General features: G+C 39.8%; 1 protein-coding gene across 1 annotated transcript; it reads left to right on the top strand.

Annotated features, from left to right (window-relative positions):
* Positions 1-555: 555 nt before the first annotated feature.
* Positions 556-12290, top strand: QNG1 (Q-nucleotide N-glycosylase 1). Its single transcript, XM_086416818.1, has 4 exons — positions 556-1127; positions 1646-1905; positions 9159-9354; positions 11493-12290. The coding sequence occupies exons 1-4, from the start codon at positions 791-793 to the stop codon at positions 11723-11725; spliced, it is 1026 nt and encodes a 341-aa protein (XP_086272944.1). The 5' UTR covers positions 556-790; the 3' UTR covers positions 11726-12290.
* The last annotated feature ends 7370 nt before the right edge of the window (positions 12291-19660 follow it).

Below are 19660 nucleotides of genomic sequence, written 5' to 3'. Positions count from 1 at the left end.
TTGCCATTTCCTTCTCCAGGGAATCTCAACCCTGAGATCGAACCCAGGTCTCCCGCACTGCTGACGGATCCTATACTGTCTGAGCCACCAAAGGGGCCAGGAATACAGCAAAATGAAGAGGACTGCCTGGGGGATAGGGGTTGGGGGGACCGCCAACCCGTGTCGCAGTCTTGGGGTGGCTCGGTCCCCGACACGATGACCCACGGCCATAAAGTTCCTCGAGTCCCAGGAACTTGGCTGCAGCGTGTCGCCAACGGTGTCCTGCCCAGACTTCGCCCTCAGTAGGCAGGAGAGGCGCGAGTGCCGAGTGAGAGCAACACAATACACCGGTTGGAGTAGCTGAAACTCGGGCCACAGCGTTCTCGCAGGCCCACCTGCCGGGGGGAGGGTGGGCGCACGGGCAAATCAGCTAAGTCCTCAGGTCTTAGGTTGGGCAACTCACAGTAGGCGCGCGACCGACTCTCGGAAGCGGTTTCCGGACCTTCAGAACCGGAAACGGGTCTGGGCGCGCGCCCCGGCCCGAGTGGGCGGAGCCCCCCTCCCGGAAGTGCCTGCAGCCTCAGGCTGGTTTTCGCTGTGCCCCAGTGGTGCGCGCGGGGCCGTAGGGGTTTGGGGACCGTCGGTTCTCTTATCCTCTCTGAGAGGGCGGGAGCCTGTTAGGGCAACGATCCCGCGGTGGCAAGGGAGGGAAAGTCGTAGGGGACCCTGGCCTTTGTCCCTGCTAGAGAGGAAAGGGCGTTTGGCCAGCCCGCGGGCAAAAGTGTCGGTTCCTGTTCCACAGAAGTGCGGGATGGATGGGCTTCTGACTCCCAGGGAGTCTGCAAAATTCATTGCCGAGAACAGTCGAGATGTGTTCATTGATGACGGAGGCGTGCGGAGGGTGGCCGAGCTGCTGCTGGCCAAGGCCACGGGGCCCGAGCTGCGCATTGGGGGCTGGAAGGCGATTCACGAGCTGAACCCTAGGGGCACTGACGAGGCCGCCGTTAACTGGGTGTTCGTGACAGACACGCTCAACTTCTCCTTCTGGTCGGAGAGTGACGAGTATAAATGTCAGGTGGGGTTCGGGGGGAAGACGTACAGTGGGTACTGGTCCCTGTGCGCCGCGGTCAACAGAGCTCTGGACGAAGGTTGGTACCTCTACTCCCGGTCAGACCCAGTGGCGTTGAGATTTCATTTTACTAGGAGGGTCCCACAGAGTGGGCTGGGACATGGAATAATGTATTGATAAGATGAATTTATTGCCGGTACCTCTGCTTAAAAGTACGAGAAGAAGCTGGCATAAAATCTTCAGTGTGAAATGATTCTGATTTTAATACTTAGCACTGTCGCAGCTAAGACTGAAAGTCGGTTTTCTTAGGAACGCCACTCTGATGATATCTGAGGAGCAAAGGGACAAATATTATCCCACACTCTACACAGTCAAAATACATTTGGTGTAATATTACAATTGTTAGAAGTGATTGAGTAAGTACAGACGAGCAAATACAGAATGAGGGATCTGTTCCTGATTTTTAATTATTCATCTACTTTTAATTCATTCCTGTAATACTTAAGTGGTTTCATTTTAATTGTATGTTGTAAAAGCAAGGGCCTAATGAATATAAAAGTATGACCTTGTTCCTCTGCATGTGCTTTTCTTCCTAAGGGATCCCAATAACTAGTGCTTCCTACTATGCAACAGTGACCCTTGATGAGGTTCGGCATATACTCCGGTCTGACACAGATGTCCCCATGCCTTTGATAGAAGAGAGGCATCGGATTCTCAATGAAACCGGGAAAATTCTGCTTGAGAAGTTTGGAGGCTCTTTTCTTAATTGTGTCCAAAAAAGTGATAAAAGTGCTCAGAAGTTATTGCACCTGGTAGTTGAAAACTTTCCTTCTTACAGAGATGTGACTCAGTTTGAGGTGAGTTGCTCCCCTTCTAGAGATTTTAGAGTTCTTAATTATCTTCCCATAGATATCTCTCTTACTTTCAGAACTCCTTTCGAGAATAAAAATTTAAATTCTGGAATTTTTTCCTAATGGAACCAAGGAACAGTAACAAAATTGTTAAGCAGTTTTTCAAAGACATCACTTCTCTTAATGTTTTCTAATCAGTGTATTTCCTTTATTTTGTCTTTTACAATGTTTCAAACCTAAGAAAACGCTAGACTTAACATGATGTCACTTAGGGATAGTGAGGTCGTTTTAGTACTTCAAAAACTTTACTTCATTGGATAAGAATCAGAATGTATACTAAATTTTCTCTTAAAAAAATTTGATGTTGAGTTCTAATGTATATATACTATGTATTTCCTTTTTCATGCACAGGGTAGTTTAACAGTATCATTTGCTCTGTGGTACAAAGACTTCCCTGGTGGCTCAGACGGTAAAGCGTCTGCCTACAATGCAGGAGACCCAGGTTCAGTCCCTGGGTCTCGAAGATCTCTTGGAGAAGGAAATGGCAACCCACTCCAGTATTCTTGCCTGGAGAATCCCATGGACGGAGAAGCCTGGTAGGCTACAGTCCATGGGGTCGCAAAGAGTCAGACATGACTGAGTGACTTCACTTCACTTCTTCACAAAAAAATTTAAGTAGGCATACTTTTTAAATGGTGAACATTTTGTATACTCTCCTAGTATACACCTGGATTTTATTTTTGTATAATTCTTTTAGAATTCATTATCACTGTGTATTTTAACTGTTGAATAGAATTAAAAGTAACAAGAGGGACCATATATATAAATCTCTTGACTAAGTTAATAAGTACTTATGTCAACTTGGAATTTTAAAGCTACCCTTTTATAATCACAACAACTAAAATGGTAGTATTGTTCAAATCTCTCTTTATGATTTACAAGGTATTTGCATGCACACTCATTGATCCACAGAACAATTCTGTAGGGCTAAGGACAAGGAGCATTATAGTCCTATTTGTAGACTTGGAACCAAAGTCTCAAAAATAGAAAGGTTAGCTAATGTACAATATCTTAGGTCATTTAGTCAAGAAATAGCTAGCTTTTCAGTTCTACTGTAAAGTGAAAGATGCCTGATTATGTTAAGATTCTTTTAATTGCAAGTGACAGACACAAAACAAGATTTGGAGATAAATATCCAGGATCAGGGACTCAAAGCCATGGGAATTCAGTCCTCTCTTCTTTGTTTCTGTTGACTCCATTTTTCTCTTACCGCAGACCAACTTTCTCCATGAAGTAGAAAAGTAGATAACTGATAGGACCTACTGTATAGCACAGAGAACTCTACTCAGTGCTCTGTGATAGCCTAGTCTGTAACTCTACTCAATACTCTATAGTAGGAAAAGAGTTCCCCATTTTATCACTTTAGCCACCAGGGAGAGAGGGAGGAACTCTCTTGCTTCCAGTTCTAAAACTCCTGGACAAGGACTGATTGACCTGGCATGGATTATGACCAGTTAAGTGTGCCTGTGGAGAGTAGTACGGATGGGACACAGGCAGTTCCTAGGGAAGAGACCCTAGGCCACTGTTGAACTTCATTCTCTTCTGAGGAACCATTTTATTAATGCAGAGGTTCCTATGAGCTTTATCTTAGTCTTCAAAGTATGTCATTTCAACCTTGTTTTTCAGGAAATTTAGATCAAGTTCCTTATTTCATACTGGCCATTTAAATATATTAAACAGTGTATAAAAGAAATCAAACTGTCATTCATGTTGCTTGGAATCTGTGTATTCCAGAATCAACGTGGTTGTTGTAGAAGAAGGGCTAAGATTAAATTTAACATGACTTTAGGATGGTGGCTAAGTTGGTGAAGAATCTGCCTGCAATGCGGGAGACTTGGGTTCGATTCCTGGGTTGGGAAGATCCCCTGGAGAAGGGAAAGGCTATCCATTCCAGTATTCTGGCCTGGAGAATTCCATGGAGTATGTAGTTCATGGGGTCTCAAAGAGTCGGACACAACTGAGCGACTTTCACTTGCTTACTCCCTTACTAGGATGGAATGAATTCAGGACATCAGGTAGTTGTTTACTTTCAAGTTGTCCTGAATTTTTGTTTCTGTGAGAGAAAGGAGTGAATTTTTTTGGTAGATAAGATTGAGTTAGTAAGTGTTTGCTGAAATTCTCTTTTATTTATAGCAGAGTGCTTTCTTTTCATTTGTTATATATGCTGAGAAGTTCAATTAGAAACTGTACCAGGATATAGATTAATTTTTAAGGCTGATAACACATTTTTTTTTTTCCTTTTTGGCCACACCATGCGGCATGTAGGCTTTTAGTCCCTTACCAGATATTGAACCTGTGCGCCCTGTATTTGAAACTCATAGTCTTAACCACTGGACTGCCAGGGAAGTCTGTGACTGATACATTTTAAAATGAAAATTAGTACCTGAGCCATTTCCCATCAGTACTCATTTCTAAAATACATTCTTACAGAAAATTCCCCAAAATGTAACAAAAATCAAATTTAAACATTTTAGTACTTTCTTAAAGAAGCTTCCCTGGTGGCTCAGACTGTAAAGCATCTGCCTGCAATGCAGGAGACCCGGCTTCGATTCCTGGGTCGGGAAGATCCCCTGGAGAAGGAAATGGCAATCCATTCCAGCACTCTTGCCTGGAAAATCCCATGGATGGAGGAGCCTGATAGGCTACAGTCCATGGGGTCGCAGAGTCAGACACGACTGAGCGGACACGACTGAGCGACTTCACTTTCACTTTCACTTAAAGAAGTATTACTACATTTTTTCATTTTTCATTTATATTTTCATAAGATTATGATTATTGTTATCCCAAGGCACTATATTTCTTGAATCCCTGTGACTCCTCACATAACACTGAGTGTATAGTGAGGACTCAATCCTTTGATTAGTTAATTTTAAGTTACCTTTGCATATTTATTTATTTTTAAAATTTTTTATGGAGTATAGTTGATTTACAATGTTGTGTTAGTTTCTGGTGACATAAATAATTCACCAAAGCGAATCAGTTATACATATGTCTACTCTTTATTTATTTTTTTGTCCACTCTTTTTTAGATTCTTTTCACATTGCAGAATATTGAGTAGAGTTCTCTGTGCTGTACAGTAGGTCTTATTAGTTATCTACTTTATATATAGTAGTGTGTATATGTCAATCCCAATCTTCCAAATGATCTCCCCCCCCACCCAATTTTCCACCCCTGGTAACCATAAGTTTGTTTTCTACATCTGTGATTCTGCATATTCATTTAAAAGATAAACAAATAATTAAAGCACTTTGCTCAATTCCAAGTCTAAAGGAATTCTGATGAACTTTTGGCACTGCTGCTGAATTCAGAAAGTGATAAAATCAAATGTATTTTTAAAAATTTAGTTGATTATTTATTGGCTGCACTGGGTCTTTGTTGCTGTGCTCGGGCTTTTCTCTAGTTGTGGCAAGCAGGGGCTATCTCCAGTTGTAGTGCAGGGCTTCTCGTTGTGGTGGCATCTCTTGTTGCAGAGCACAGGTTCTAGGTGTGTGGGCTTCAGTAGTTGCCGCACTTTGGGCTCCGTAGTTGTGGCTCATGGGCCGTAGAGCTCGGGCTCCGTAGTTGTGGCACATGCGCTCAGTTGCTCTGAGGCATGTGAAATCTTCCAGGCCAGGGATCGAACCCATGTCCCTTGAATTGGCAGGTATATTCTTATCCACTGTACCACCAGGGAAGTCCTTTCTATACATATTTAAAATTTTTTTTCTAATTGCAAAAGTAAAATTAATTATAGAATTTGGATAGTACAGAGAAGTGGTCTTTATTCTGCCAAGAGGTAACCATTGTTCACAATTTGGTCTTTTTCTGTGTGTGACTATATGTATATATATGTATAGAGACTATAGATATATATATGAGCTGGGAAGAAATATGCTATATAAACTGTTTTAAAATTTAATATATTATGAGCATCTATGTCAGTAAAAATTCTTTCACAGCACAACTTTTTTCCATGCTACTCTTCTTAATGGCTTCATAGTACTCCACTGTATTGATGTACATTACCATAATTATTTGCCCAAACTATTTTACCACAATAATTGTGATATATAGTTTTATTTTTAAATTAAATTTTATATCTTATTGTTTCCAGTTTTATGTAAAAATAAGCAATATTGCACAGCAGTTTAACACCCGTAGTTATTTCCTTAGAATGAATTCCCCGTAATGGGATTACTGAGTTAGAGTGTGGCCAGGATTTTCAGACTTATAATACATAAAAATGGTTACACTTCTCCAGGAAAACAATAACAAAGAGGATCAGCAGTAGCATATTTGAGTGTCCTTTTCCCTACTCCTTCATAATATTGTAGTAGTATCAATTGCTGTATTTTTTAATCTTCAGCAAGTTACTAAAAATAGTTATAATTGTTTTTAATGTTACACTTATTTACTGAGATTATCATTCGTTTTTAGACATTGTGAACAAGTTAGTGAAGTTAGAGAATTTGTCTAAATGCAACAGTTTAGATGAGTGATTTCTCAACCTGGCTGTGCCCCAGAATCAGGAGACTTCAGAATTCAGATACATTTCCAAAGCACCACCATCAAAGATTCTGATCACTGGGTAAAAGAACTTTATTTTTTAAAGCTCTTAAAGTGACTCTGATTTAGAATATTCAGTAACTATTGTTGTTTAGTTGCTAAGTCATGTCCGAGTCTTTTTCAACCCCAGTGACTGTAGCCTGCCAGGCTCCTCTGTCCATGGGATTTTCCAGGCAGGAATACTGGAGTGGTTTGCCATTTCCTTCTCCAGGGCAACTTCCAATCCAGGGATTAATAAACCTGCATCTCCAGTGTTGGCAGGTGGATTCTTTATCACTGAGCCATCAGGGAAGCCCATTCAGTATATATAAAAGCCCTAATTAACAAATCAACTTCCTTTATGCTAACATACTGATAAATATACATGAAAAGCTTGAGCTTTTCTCCCCTGGTGGTTCAGAATCAGCCTGCAATTCGGGAAACCTGGCTTTGATCCCTGGGTTGGGAAGATCCCCTGGAGGAGAGCATGGCAACCCACTCCAGTATTCTTGCTTGGAGAATCCTCATGGACAGAGGAGCCTGGTTGGCAACAGCCCATGGGGTTGCAGAGAGTCAGATAGGACTGGGTGACTAAGCATAACTGATAACATGTTACGTTATGATTAAGCATTTGTAATTCTTGACCTTTCTATTTGTTCATGATAAGTTTGTTGCAGAAAATCAACTCATGGTTATAGTGTTTTACATTGATTATTATTTTATAAAGGTACTATTTTGAAAATATTTTATTTGCAAAGCAAAGCTTTAATGCAAAGCATTATGGTACATATGTGTTATGTACTTAGTTGCTCAGTCATGTCTGACTCTTTGTGACCCCATGGGCTGTGGCCCACCAGGCTCCTCTGTCCATGGGATTTCCCAGGCAAGAATACTGGGGTAGGTTGCCATGCCCTCCTCCCGGGGATCTTCCCAACCCAGGGATTGAACCCAGGTCTCCCGCCTTGCAGGAGGATTCTTTACCATCTGAGCCACCAGGGAAGCCCTATGGAACATATAGGGAATTGTTACTAGAGAATTTACTGGTATTTTCAGTGATAGCAGTTAATATTTTAGAGATGTAGATTTGGTTACTAAAATTATTTGACTACTAAAAACCATATCAGCTTCTTAAAAAATGCTTTATAGGTGATTTGAATTTATTTTTAGATTCTTCACTTGAATTTGTTTTTGTTTTCATTTTAGGGTTTTATAATCTAACCTTCATGATATCCTAGTTGGCTACCATGGAAACAGTGCTCATGATGTGACAATTTGTGTTGTGTTAGATGCTGGCACTGATTTTGTTATATAAGTCTGGCTCCTAGATTTTTCCTGTTTGCTCTATGCATGTATGCATGTTAAGGTGTTTCAGTCATGTCCAACTCTTTGCAACCCTATAGACTGAAGCCTGCCACGCTTCTCTGTCCATGGGAATCTCCAGACATCGTGCTCTCCTCCAGGGGATCTTCCCAAGCCAGGGATTGAACCCATATCTCTTATGTCTCCTGAATTCGCAGGAGGGTTCTTTACCACTAGTGCCGCCTGGGACGCCCTTGCTCTATGAATCTTGTTAAAAATAGGAGACAATAGCTTCTATTATAATATATATTATGATGAATACTTCTTTTTGGAACAGTTTTATTTTGTGAATTAAGTTTTATGCTTGCTATTCAATAAAGTTTACTTGAATTAGAAATCTAGTTACCATCTACAAGTCCAGCATCCATAAAGGAACAATTTCCAGGTTGTCATATTTTGGTAGGTTTGGGAATATAGATTATTCCCAGATGATATAGAAATATTTCTTAGTGGTAATTTCTTCCCCCATCACTCAATGTAATTTACAGACTTTACACCAAAAAATGAGTATAGGTATTTGCCCTAAAAAACAAAATACTCAGTTTCTTAGTGGTGGCTTTAGAAAATTTAGTTAAAGAAAAATGGAAAACTTAGTTTACTTAGAAAAAGTACATCTGGATTGATTGCAGGGGGTATTCTTTAAGGTTAAACAATATTAAGTTATTTCTCATTAGGATAGTATAGCAATATTTTTAAAAGAAGTAGTTTTAATAGAGTTTTTTTTTAATAAATAAAGGAATCTATATTATCATCTTAAAGAATTTTTATATGGAGTCTATCCTTGAAGAATTTAATTTCATTTTTTATTTACTTCTTTATGTCATTTACTTATTTAAACATTCTCCAAGGTGGTCAGAATGTGTTTTGGGAGCCAGTGATACTTTTTCACAGTTAGCAGACTCACAGTTGTAAAAGATGATTTGAGGTCATTAGCCTTGGTATTAAGACTAGGAGTAGATTGTAATTATATTTTTCTACAGTCCATGCTAATCTAGCCCTTAAACATAGTAAGCAGATAAATTATAGTGGCACAGAAATATGTATGTATATAAAGTAATGTCATTGAAAAAGAACTAAGTAGTACCATGATGACATGAATTGTATTTTATGTGTTTTGAAAAATAAAGGAAATAAACCTGGAGTGATAATTTAGTATCTATAGACTCCCTTTTTTTCTATAAAAGGTCTATAAATTCTTACCAAAGAGTAAGATTATTTACCCTTGAAAAAATGTTTTCGATGTGTACCTTTTTTTAATAGCATACATAAGGCTTTCAGATACCCAGGTAACATTCATATTCTCTTCATTCATCAGGGGAAAAGAATTTCTTTTTACAAAAGGGCCCAAATCCTGGTGGCAGATACGTGGAGTGTATTAGAGGGGAAAGGAGATGGCTGCTTTAAGGACATCTCCAGTATCACCATGTTTGCCGACTATAGATTACCTCAGGTTCTCGTTTACCTGGGAGCCCTGAAATACTCCAATGAACTACTGGAGAAGCTTCTCAAAGGTTTGCTAGCTTAATTAAGACATTTTTTGTTATACTGTGAATTGTTCAGTCTTTGTCATTTCTTTCACAAAAGGTCTTCCCTTAAAAAAAAAACAAAACACTATTATTGTTAAAAGCACATGTAAAGAATGCAAGGGCAATTAAATTATAGAGAAAATTGGTTTTTGTTTTTTACACCGTGGAATATGGTTTTGCTGGAAATCACACTATCTGGACATCATCATTTCAGAGTCTTACATTAAAATGACACCTACATTTATGTCACATGAAGGTGTGCAACACTAAGACAGTTCAGGTTTGTATTCAGAGTGTTATTAATTAAGCTTAAGAGCACACTACACTGTGAAATAAAAAGTGGGCTGACAGATAAATATGTACTGGATTTTGAGTGAGGAGGCTCCAAGGTCTGCTGCTGGTTTATCTTGCACAAGTCACTGACTTTTCTAGGCTGATTTATTTGCCATAAGTATAGATGATTGTGTTTGTATGAAAAGTAACTTTTCGCTTTTTAAATATCCCTTTGCATAAGGAAAATAATTATATTGTACAATTTTAGTGTTAATTTCTCTTTTAGGGGCAATATTTTCAGCTACTTTTTTCTTTATTTTTAAAAGAAGTTGTTTTTATGATGAGTAATTTTCTCCTGTGAAATAGATTTCAATCACCCAAAATAAGAATGACACATTATATAAAGGTACCATTATTCCTATGGTTGCTTCTACCACATTTTTATGTAGCCTCGGGCAATCCATTTTGCTCATTTCCTCATTTGAAAAATAGCAAGCTGTTCTATGTCATAATACTCATGTCTGGGATCATTAATTGTTGAATACCTTTAAAGGGACAACCTTTAGCAGTCAGGGCTTCTTCTACATACAGCCATAATCAGTTGATTTTTTTGGGGGGAGGGTATATGCAATACACATTCCTATCTTTATAAACACTTTCTTGCCTGGTTTCCCCCACCCAAATTTTCTTCTATTCAGTTCAAATCCTACACATCCAAAAAGGCTTAACTCAAATGCTAAGTCAGTGTCTGTTCTTCCACTTGCCCCAAGGATCAGAGATAGAGATATGGAAGGGACACAAGTAACACTATTTAAGATCCCAAGGGACAGAATGGAACCAGTATGGGTAGGGCATTTCCTCTAGGTCTCAGTGGATCACAGGGCTTCTCAGCTACTGCGAAGCTCTGTGCAAGAGTACCGATTGGTGGCCTGAGGCCAAATATAGCTTGCAGATGTGTTTTGTTTGGCTTGAACAGTGTTTTAAGCAATTTTTAATTAGTTATCAACACTTGACAATTAGATTTCACATGAAATTCAATTTTCTGATTTCCAAGAGAAGAAAAATGCTCAAACTTTGGGGTCTACCTTGACGGGGCAGCATTTTGCATCCAGCTGCTGCATCCACTTACTCTGTCTGCCTCATCTTTAACGACAGTTGAGTTGCTAAGCCCAATTCTAGTCTCCCTGGCAAAGCACTGCCAGTGTCCACCTTGTAGGATCAGATATACTCTGGAGATAAGCACTGAATACCTGTAGGATCTAGCGGCTCTGTATTCAGGCAGAGCTGACAGAAGGATCCTGACTCTGAAGAACAAGCATGGTTTTCCTTGCTCAAGCTAAGAACTTTGATCTCCTAGGTTTTTCTTGATGTATCTGGAGTGTACACAAGACAACATTAAGTTCTCAAGGGTAAAGGAGGTGCTGTTTATTTGGCCCCCTGGGAGTCCTCCAAATTTTGCAGTAATTTTTTTTCTCCAACATCAAACCCAAATTTTAAATCCTCTCTTTTAAATAATTTAATAATCTTGCTGTCATATTTTCAAATGTATGGCTCACCCATATTCAATTAGCAGATATTTATTGGGGAGCTAGTATATACAAGGGATCATGCTAGGTCCTATGAATATTGAGACAATCAAATCAGACACAATCCCTGTCCATGTGGAACTTAACTTGCAATTTTGAATTAATTCGAGTTTAGACATGGTTTAAATTACCAAAAATAAATAAAGTCTGAGATTTACAATTTGAAAATGAGTACTGTTTACTGCATTTTGTCCTACAGTAAAGTTTTGAATACATTTTATTTCATTGACTATTAGTGCTTATTTTTCTTTTTCTTCCTTGCAGGAGAAATGCTCTTTTATGGGAATAGGCAAGAGGTAGAAATCAGAGGGTGCTCAGTTTGGTGTGTCGAGCTGATCCGGGATTGTCTTCTGGAGCTTATTGAAAAAAAGGGTGAAAAAACTACTGGAGAGATCAATTCCATTCTTTTGGATTATTACTTATGGGACTATGCCCGTGATCACAGGGAAGATATGAAAGGAATTCCATTTCATCGTACACGTTGCATATATTATTGACCCATAGTGTAAACTGATCCTAAGAAATTCCTTGCATTTTTGTACCATAATTATTTATACAATTCTGCTTTGATATTAAGAGAAAGTGGTAGAGGTTACAGCAACAAGAAAATTGATTAGCCAGACTCTCTTAAAATCTTTTCCTGACATATCACCCTGTATTCCTAATTTTATCCTTTGTTTGCTTGTTTAATTTTGAGTATATTTTCCCTTTCTACAGATACATGAGAGAAATAATGAAGAAAATTTAATGCTTTCTTTAAATCTCAGATTTCTTAAAATTAATCATGTCTTATAATGATCTTTAGTGATAATATTTCATCCATTCAATCGGTATCTTTTTTCATGGTATAGTAATTTTCTGTGTACCATAATCATTTGATATAAGAGAGAGTAGGGTCTTTGCTGTATTGAATGCTCCCACTCTTATAGAAATCAATCTTGACAGATATTTTAAAACTTTTTGTTGATTAACATAATGATTTTCAATTTAGGATATCTTTTTTTTTTCCAGAGTAACTATATTGAAATTCATTGAATAAAGATTTTTTAAACATTTCTTAAATATGGAATGAATTGTTTCATTAAATAGAATTTGCCGGATATATTTTTTTAAAGTTTACTTGAATTTGATTATCTATGTTGTAGGACTCTCATTTCTCAGCTTCACCACCACTTTTGTCTAATGTGGTTAGTCATTCAGTCATGTCCAACTCTTTGTGACCCCACATACTGTACCCTGCCAGGCTCCTCTTTCCATGGGATTCTCCAGGCAAGAATACTGGAGTGGGTTGCCATGCCCTCCTCCAGGGGGTCTTCCCAACTCAGGAATCAAACCCAGGTCTCCCACACTGCAGGGGAATTCTTTATAGTCTGAGCCACCAGGGAAGCCCATCGTCTAACATAATCTTGATTTTTGTTAATTATCTACCTTGTCACCTCACTGTGTGTAAATTAGGGAAAGCTCGGAGAAGGCGATGGCACCCCACTCCAGTACTCTTGCGGGAAAATCCCTTGGGTGGAGGAGCCTGGTAGGCTGCAGTCCATGGGGGTTGCTAAGAGTTGGACATGACTGAGCAACTTCACTTTCACTTTTCACTTTCATGCATTGGAGAAGGAAATGGCAACCCACTGCAGTGTTCTTGCCTGGAGAATCCCAGGGATGGGGGAGCCTGGTAGGTTGCCGTCTATGGGGTCACACAGAGTCTGGCATGACTGAAGTGACTTAGCAGTGGCAGCAGTCATTTCTCCAAGCACTTTACTGCCATCTGCTGGAAACTTGTCGGAGTAACTTTACAAATGACAAAGTGGGAATGTGAATGGGGCATCTGAGTCATATACTGCCCTTTTTTTTTTTTTAATTGGAGTGTAGATGCTTTACAATGTTGTATTAGTTTATATTGTACAGCAAAGTGAATCATCCATATGTTTACGTATATCCCCTTTTTAAATTTCCTTCCCTTTTAGGTCACCACAGAGCACTGAGTAAGAGTTCCCTGTGCTATACAGTAAGTTCTCATTGGTTATCTATTTTATACATAGTAGCATATATACCGGAGAAGGCGATGGCACGCCACTCCAGTACTCTTGCCTGGAAAACCCATGGACGGAGGAGCCTGGTGGGCTGCAGTCCATGGGGTCTCGAAGAGTCGGACACGACTGAGTGACTTCACTTTCACTCTTCACCTTCATGCATCGGAGAAGGAAATGGCAACCCACTCCAGTGTTCTTGCCTGGAGAATCCCAGGGATGGGGGAGTCTGGTGGACTGCCGTCTATGGGGTCGCACAGAGTCGGACACGACTGAAGTGACTTAGCAGTAGCAGCAGCAGCAGCATATATACATCAATCCGAATCACCCAATTTATCCCACTCCTTCCCTGCTTGGTGTTCATACATTTGTTCTTTACATCTGTGTCTCTGTTTCCATTTTTCTGATAGGTCCATCTGTACCACTTTTCTAGACTCCACATATATGTGTTAATATACAATATTTGTTATCTCTTTCTGACTCACTTCACTATGTATAACAGTCTCTAGGTCTGTCCACATCTCTGCAAATGGGACAATTTTGTTCCTTTTTGTGAGTAAGTTAAAAAACTCACACCCTAGAAGTAGTGGTCTTGTATCTATCTCTCCCCTTTGTGACTAAGGGGAAGATGATCTTGTCCCTAGTTCTAGGAGTGGACCCAAGTTAATAAGAATGGTTTATTATTCATGGTAATGCTATTCTCTGTCTGTTATTGCTCTAGTAATGGATATATAATCTAGCTCTGGCTAGTACACTGAAGGGCAAGTCTGCAGGGAGGCATTTGGCAAAAGGTTTCTTCACTTTTAAGAAAGGGCCATGGAAGGAGATCACTGTTCTTCCCCTGAGCAACGTTCTGTCTAAATGTGATACCTGAAGCTGTAGTAACCACTGTGTGAAGCCAGAGCCCTCCAGTACCTGCCCTGCCTGAGTCAAACTTAGCTCTGGCTTTCATCCCTGACATGATGAACACAGCACCTTATTATTGCCATCATTTTGAATTAGTGTTCTGTAGAAAGTATCATAGTTAATAATTTCCAATGAAACCCGCTCTTTTTAAGGCTCTAGGAACAACAAGCCAAAGATTTGCTTAGACCTTGGGATTAACTCAACTCCTCATCCTGTCCCTTCCTACTCCTTTCCTTCTCCTGCCCACCCTGTACCCTTTTCTTCCTTTCCTGTCTTTCCCCTTTCCTTCCTTCCCACTCTTGTCCCCTTCTTCCTTCCTCCAGGTTCAGCCAGCTCTAGCCTTCCTGCTTTCCACGTTTACTTCATCATGTAAAAGACAGGGAAGGCAGTTTAGGACTGTATGGTGCTCTTTGATGTCCAAGACACAGCTGTCTTTTCTCTTGTTCCACTGAGTGTAGCCTGGACTCATGATCTAAGATGTCTGCATTCTATGCAACAGGATTGAAGAAGATATGAAGTTGAAGAGTGTAAGAGTTGCAGAAAGGCTCTAGCAGCTCTACCTTTGGCTATCTCAAATCTTACCTATAAGGAGGGCAGACTAAAGCAAGGAAAAGCTGAAATTGGTTAAGAAGCAGCAATCACTCATTTTAACCAAGATAGCAGGATGTTTGGTACTGTGTGTGTGGCACAGTGGCCTAGGCCAAACTAACCTGTGGCCTTATTTTGGCTCACTTTAAGGTCTCCTGAGATTGTGTGTGTGTGTATATATATACACACACACATACAGGAGAATACCCTGTGAATGCCAGGCCGGCTGGTGTCAGGGGCTGCTTTTGTTCCTTTCTCAACCTTTAACTTTCCCCTGATTAGCACTAAAGAAATGAATAGATTTCATTGATTTCAATCCAGAAATCAGTTAATGAACTCCTTCACTGGTCCTCTGAAGCCGAATGGGTAGTGGTTTGATAATTCGGTTGAGGAGGTACAGGTTTAATGAGCCACAGTATATGACCTGAAGCAACTACACCTTCCCCTTCTTTGTAACTATGACCCAGCTGTCTCCCCATGTGTTTAGACCCCTTTTTTTCCCTTTTTCTTATTTATGTGGTTGCCCTGATCTCATATGGCATGTGGGATCTAGTTCCCTGACTAGGGATCAAACCTGGGTCCCCTGCATTGGGTGCACAGAGTCTTAACTGCTTGACTACCAGGGAAGTCCCTCTTTTTAAAAAAAAAAATTTTTTTTTTTAAATTTTCAGCCCTTTGATGGATGTTATTGCCAAAGACAAAACCTGAACAAGTGAGGAAATTGATCTCATCCAGTTAATTACAATATGGAGAACACCCCAGATGCCAAGATTAGAGCTTCTTGGCAGGTGGTATTACCCTACTGTTTTACAGGTGAGGGATTCATAGGCGGTTGTTCTGCAGTCATGAGGCATCTCAGTAAGTTGGCTGAACAGAAAATGTTTACTTTTGTGTCTAGCTAATTTGAGGCAGACCAACAATTCTAATCTCAGCTAATCAATCATGAGACAAGGAGGAATTGGAGAGTGTGTCTGGCCTTGTTAGCAGGTTTAGGTGAAAGGGGAAAGATCTATGTTTGGTCTTGTCACAGTCACAAGTCAACAAGGGAGACCGAGACAGAGTTGTCAGTCCTATCTAAGTCACACAAAGAAGGGTGATCCTGTTGGGTATACTGTTTCCCAGAACACAAAAGGATAGGGGGTTTCATAAAACAAAGTTGGGGGAGTTTCTTATTGTCATTATTTTTCAAAAGTACAGAGCGCAGCCAAAATTCAACGTTTTCATCATCAGCCCTTTCTTAATGCGCTTGTGTGTTCACTGAGAACAAAAAAGGCTGTTGTGGCGTAGGTAACATTTTTATTTGCTCTCAAACCATGGGAGGTAATCACCCTCAAAGTAAGGAAGTCCAGAGTTGTGAGTTCTCCACAGAATAAAATGCCTAGTGTTAAGATCCAAGAGTCTGGGTTGTCCTAAGGAGAATCATCATATGTTCATTGTCTTGGTTCTATTATCAGCTTTTGAACAAATCAGTTAAAATCTTTATGCCTATTTAATTTACATAGGCAGGAGGATAGTCTGAGTCTCTGGTTCTGGTTCTAATTTTCTTTTTGTATCATTTTATAAAATATATGCATGTCTCTAGTTATTTACCGGTTGAGGTAGGACAACACTGTGGTGGTTAATTTTATGTCAGCTTGATTAGGCAAGGGTGCCCAGCTGGTTGGTCAAACATTAGTCTAGATGTTGCTTTGAAGATATTTTTCAGATATAATTAATATTTATAATCAATAGACTTGAGTAAAGCAATTACACGCCATAATGCAGGGGCTTCAACCAATCAGTTGAAGGCCTTCAGGGCAAAGACTGAGCTTTCCAGAAGAAGGAACAAACAACTCTGCCTCAAGGCTAAAACATAGAAAACCTGTCTGAGTTTCCCACTTGCTGCTCTGCCCTGAAGATTTTAGACTCAAGACATCAACTCATCTGAAGTTACAATTTGCTAGTCTGCCCAATGGATTTCAGACTTGATAGCCCCCACAATCACATGAGCCTATTCCTTAAAATACATCTCTCTTTCTCTCTAGATAGATGAATGGATGGATGAATGATTGGATGGATGGATGGACAAACATATAGATTATAGGTCTAAATTTCGATCTACATCTATCTCTCTGTAAATATATTGGCTCTGTTTCTCTGGAGGACCCTAATACAAGCATGAATAAATAATATGGCAAAGTAATTTTTGTCTAACTTAGGGATATCAAATATAAAGTAAGAAATTAATAAAATATAATGGGGCTAAGTAATTTGTATGATTCCTTTCAGGTATAAGACTCATTGACTAAAGCAATTGGAAGTTTGGAGAATTTATTATAGTGGCATTCATCCAAGTTTCTCTTTTTTCCCATTCACTATATCCCTTCTTTTCCTTTTTCTTTTCTTTTCCTTTCTGTTTTGATTTCTCCCATTGGGTTAAGGGTGTTTTAGTTTTGAGTGGAAAAAACCAGACTCAAACTAGTTTAATGAAAAAGGAAATATAATGATTAAAAAAAAAAAATAAATCCAGGGAAAGAGCTGGCCTTAGCAATGCCCAGTTATGGTCAATAGATTAAAATGCACAAAGATTACACATTTTTGCTCTGTTGGAAGAGATGACTCTAATAGCTAATGATGTTCTTGCCTGGAGAATCCCAGGGACTGGGGGGAGCCTGGTGGGCTGCCGTCTATGGGGTCACACAGAGTTGGACATGACTGAAGCGACTTAGCAGCAGCAGCAGCAGCAGCACAGGCAACAGAGTGCAAATCTTTGCCAATAGTCCATACAAAAAACTCTGTAGCTGGCTAATTAACCTGGCTCGAGTCCCAGGTCCCCTGCCTGGGGCCTGGGGTAAGAGCCAAGTGATTGGCTGGCCTAGCAGGTGGAGTAGGGATACATTCAGTTCAGTTCTGTTCAGTCACTCAATCGTGTCCGACTGTTTGTGACCTCAAGGACTTCCTGTCAAGGCTTCCCTGTCTATCACCAACTCCTGGAGCCTACTTAAACTCATGTCCATCAAGTCAGTGATGCCATCCAGGCAACTCATCCTCTGTTGTCCCCTTCTCCTCCCACCTTAAATCTTTCCCAGCATCAGGGTCTTTTCTAATGAGTCAGTTTTTTGAATCAGGTGGCCAAAGTATTAGAGTTTCAGCTTCAGCATCAGTCCTTCCAATGAATTTGCAGGGGTACATCTGTGTGTGCTAAGTCGCTTCTGTCGTGTCTGACTCTGTGCGACCCTCTGGACTGTAGCTGCCAGGCTCCTCTGTCCATGGGATTCTCCAGGCAAGAATACTGGAGTGGGTTTCCATGACCTTCTGGAACCCTGGGTCTCCTGTATTGCAGGCGATCCTTTACCATCTGAGCCAAGGAATAGGGGTAGTTCTTGAATAAATAGGGGAGGTCTGCTTATAGAAAGGAAAAGAGATGGTAGGCAGTCCAAACAACTTTATCTTCTATACCTTTGTGTAATCAGAATTTGTCACCAGGTGGGGATCATTTCAATTTGGGAACCGTTGAACAGCTAGGAAACAAGTAAGTCTTATATTCTGAGTTGGTCTAAGGAAAGAACTGACTGAATTTCCTAATGGAGTTGGAAATAATATAATAACTCTCTCCCTTCCCTTGCCATTTCTATTTCAACATTCTCAGGAAGACTGAGGGTTGGTTGGGATATGAATTAATCATATTATTTGGTTGTAGGAATGGAATTCAGTGATTAAAACTTGACAATATTCATGAAGCCTGGATTCAAATGAAAAGAAACAGTAAGTCACAGTGGTACTTAATAAGAAGTCTAGAAATATTTGAAGGGTGAAAATGGTATTTGGAAAGCAAATAAAAAGTATAAAATTCTATGAGTTGATAATCACTCCTACTGAATCCAAAAAAAGAAACCCTGTTGGTCTACTTTGGTAGGGATCAATTCATTATTCTCAAAATGGATAAATAGAAGAGAAAAAAAATCAAGCATGGGTCCTCTACTAACTGCATTTTAGGATAGTTTGATAGAGGGAAACTTCTTTATAGAACAATTCTAGCTAATAAATGCAAAAAAGAATATTAGAACATTACCATTTTGGAATTCCTAATGAACTCCTAATAATGGATCTGTAAAATAATCATCAATGGTTGTTAAAACCGTTAGGTAAAATATTGATGGGGAAATTTTAAATGGATGGATTAGGCTGAAAGCACCTGAACTCACTAGTAATCTTAACATCACCGGAAGTGGGACACTCAGACATTATATGCCTCCTGATGTGTTGAATAGGGAAGTACACAGCTCTGTCTATGAATTATTCTTGCCAGAAAAATTGAGCCTGAATCTAATCAAGAATCTAGATCTACAGGAAATGTAGTTTACAGGAAATGTAGGAAAGAGAGGAACCTGTTAAATGGTAACACAAAGAGGCAAGTGCCAAATCTAGAATGTGAGACATTCTAAAGGACAAATGGCACAGTTTCTTCAACAGGCAAGTGATTTTAAAAAGTGGGGTGGCAGGGTTGGTGAGGATGTGGAGAAATTGGGTCCCTTGTGCACTGTTGATGGGATTGTAAAATGGTAGAGCTGCTATGAAAACAATTTGGCAGTTCCTCAAAAAATTAAAGATAGGACTACCACACGATCTAGCAATTCCATTTGGAGTATATACCCCAAAGAACTGAAACCAGGATCTTGAAGAAATAGTTGTACAGTTTTGTTCTTAGCAGCATTATTTACAATAGCCAAAAACTGGAAGCAACCTGTGTCCAACAAGAGATGAATGGATTAACAAAATATGCTGCTGCTGCTGCTAAGTAGCTTCAGTCGCGTCCGACTCTATGCAACCCCATGGACTGCAGCCCACCAGGCTCCTCCGTCCATGGGATTTTCCAGGCAAGAGTACTGGAATGGGGTGCCATTGCCTTCTCTGAACAAAATATGCTACATC

This window comes from Bos grunniens, chromosome 8, assembly GCF_055505025.1.
Source record: "Bos grunniens cultivar Pamir isolate PY7600 chromosome 8, Bosgru_T2T1.0, whole genome shotgun sequence".
NCBI classification, from domain to species: domain Eukaryota; kingdom Metazoa; phylum Chordata; class Mammalia; order Artiodactyla; family Bovidae; genus Bos; species Bos grunniens.
Note: the sequence above shows the minus strand (reverse complement) of the source record. Positions and strands in the feature narration are given on the sequence as shown.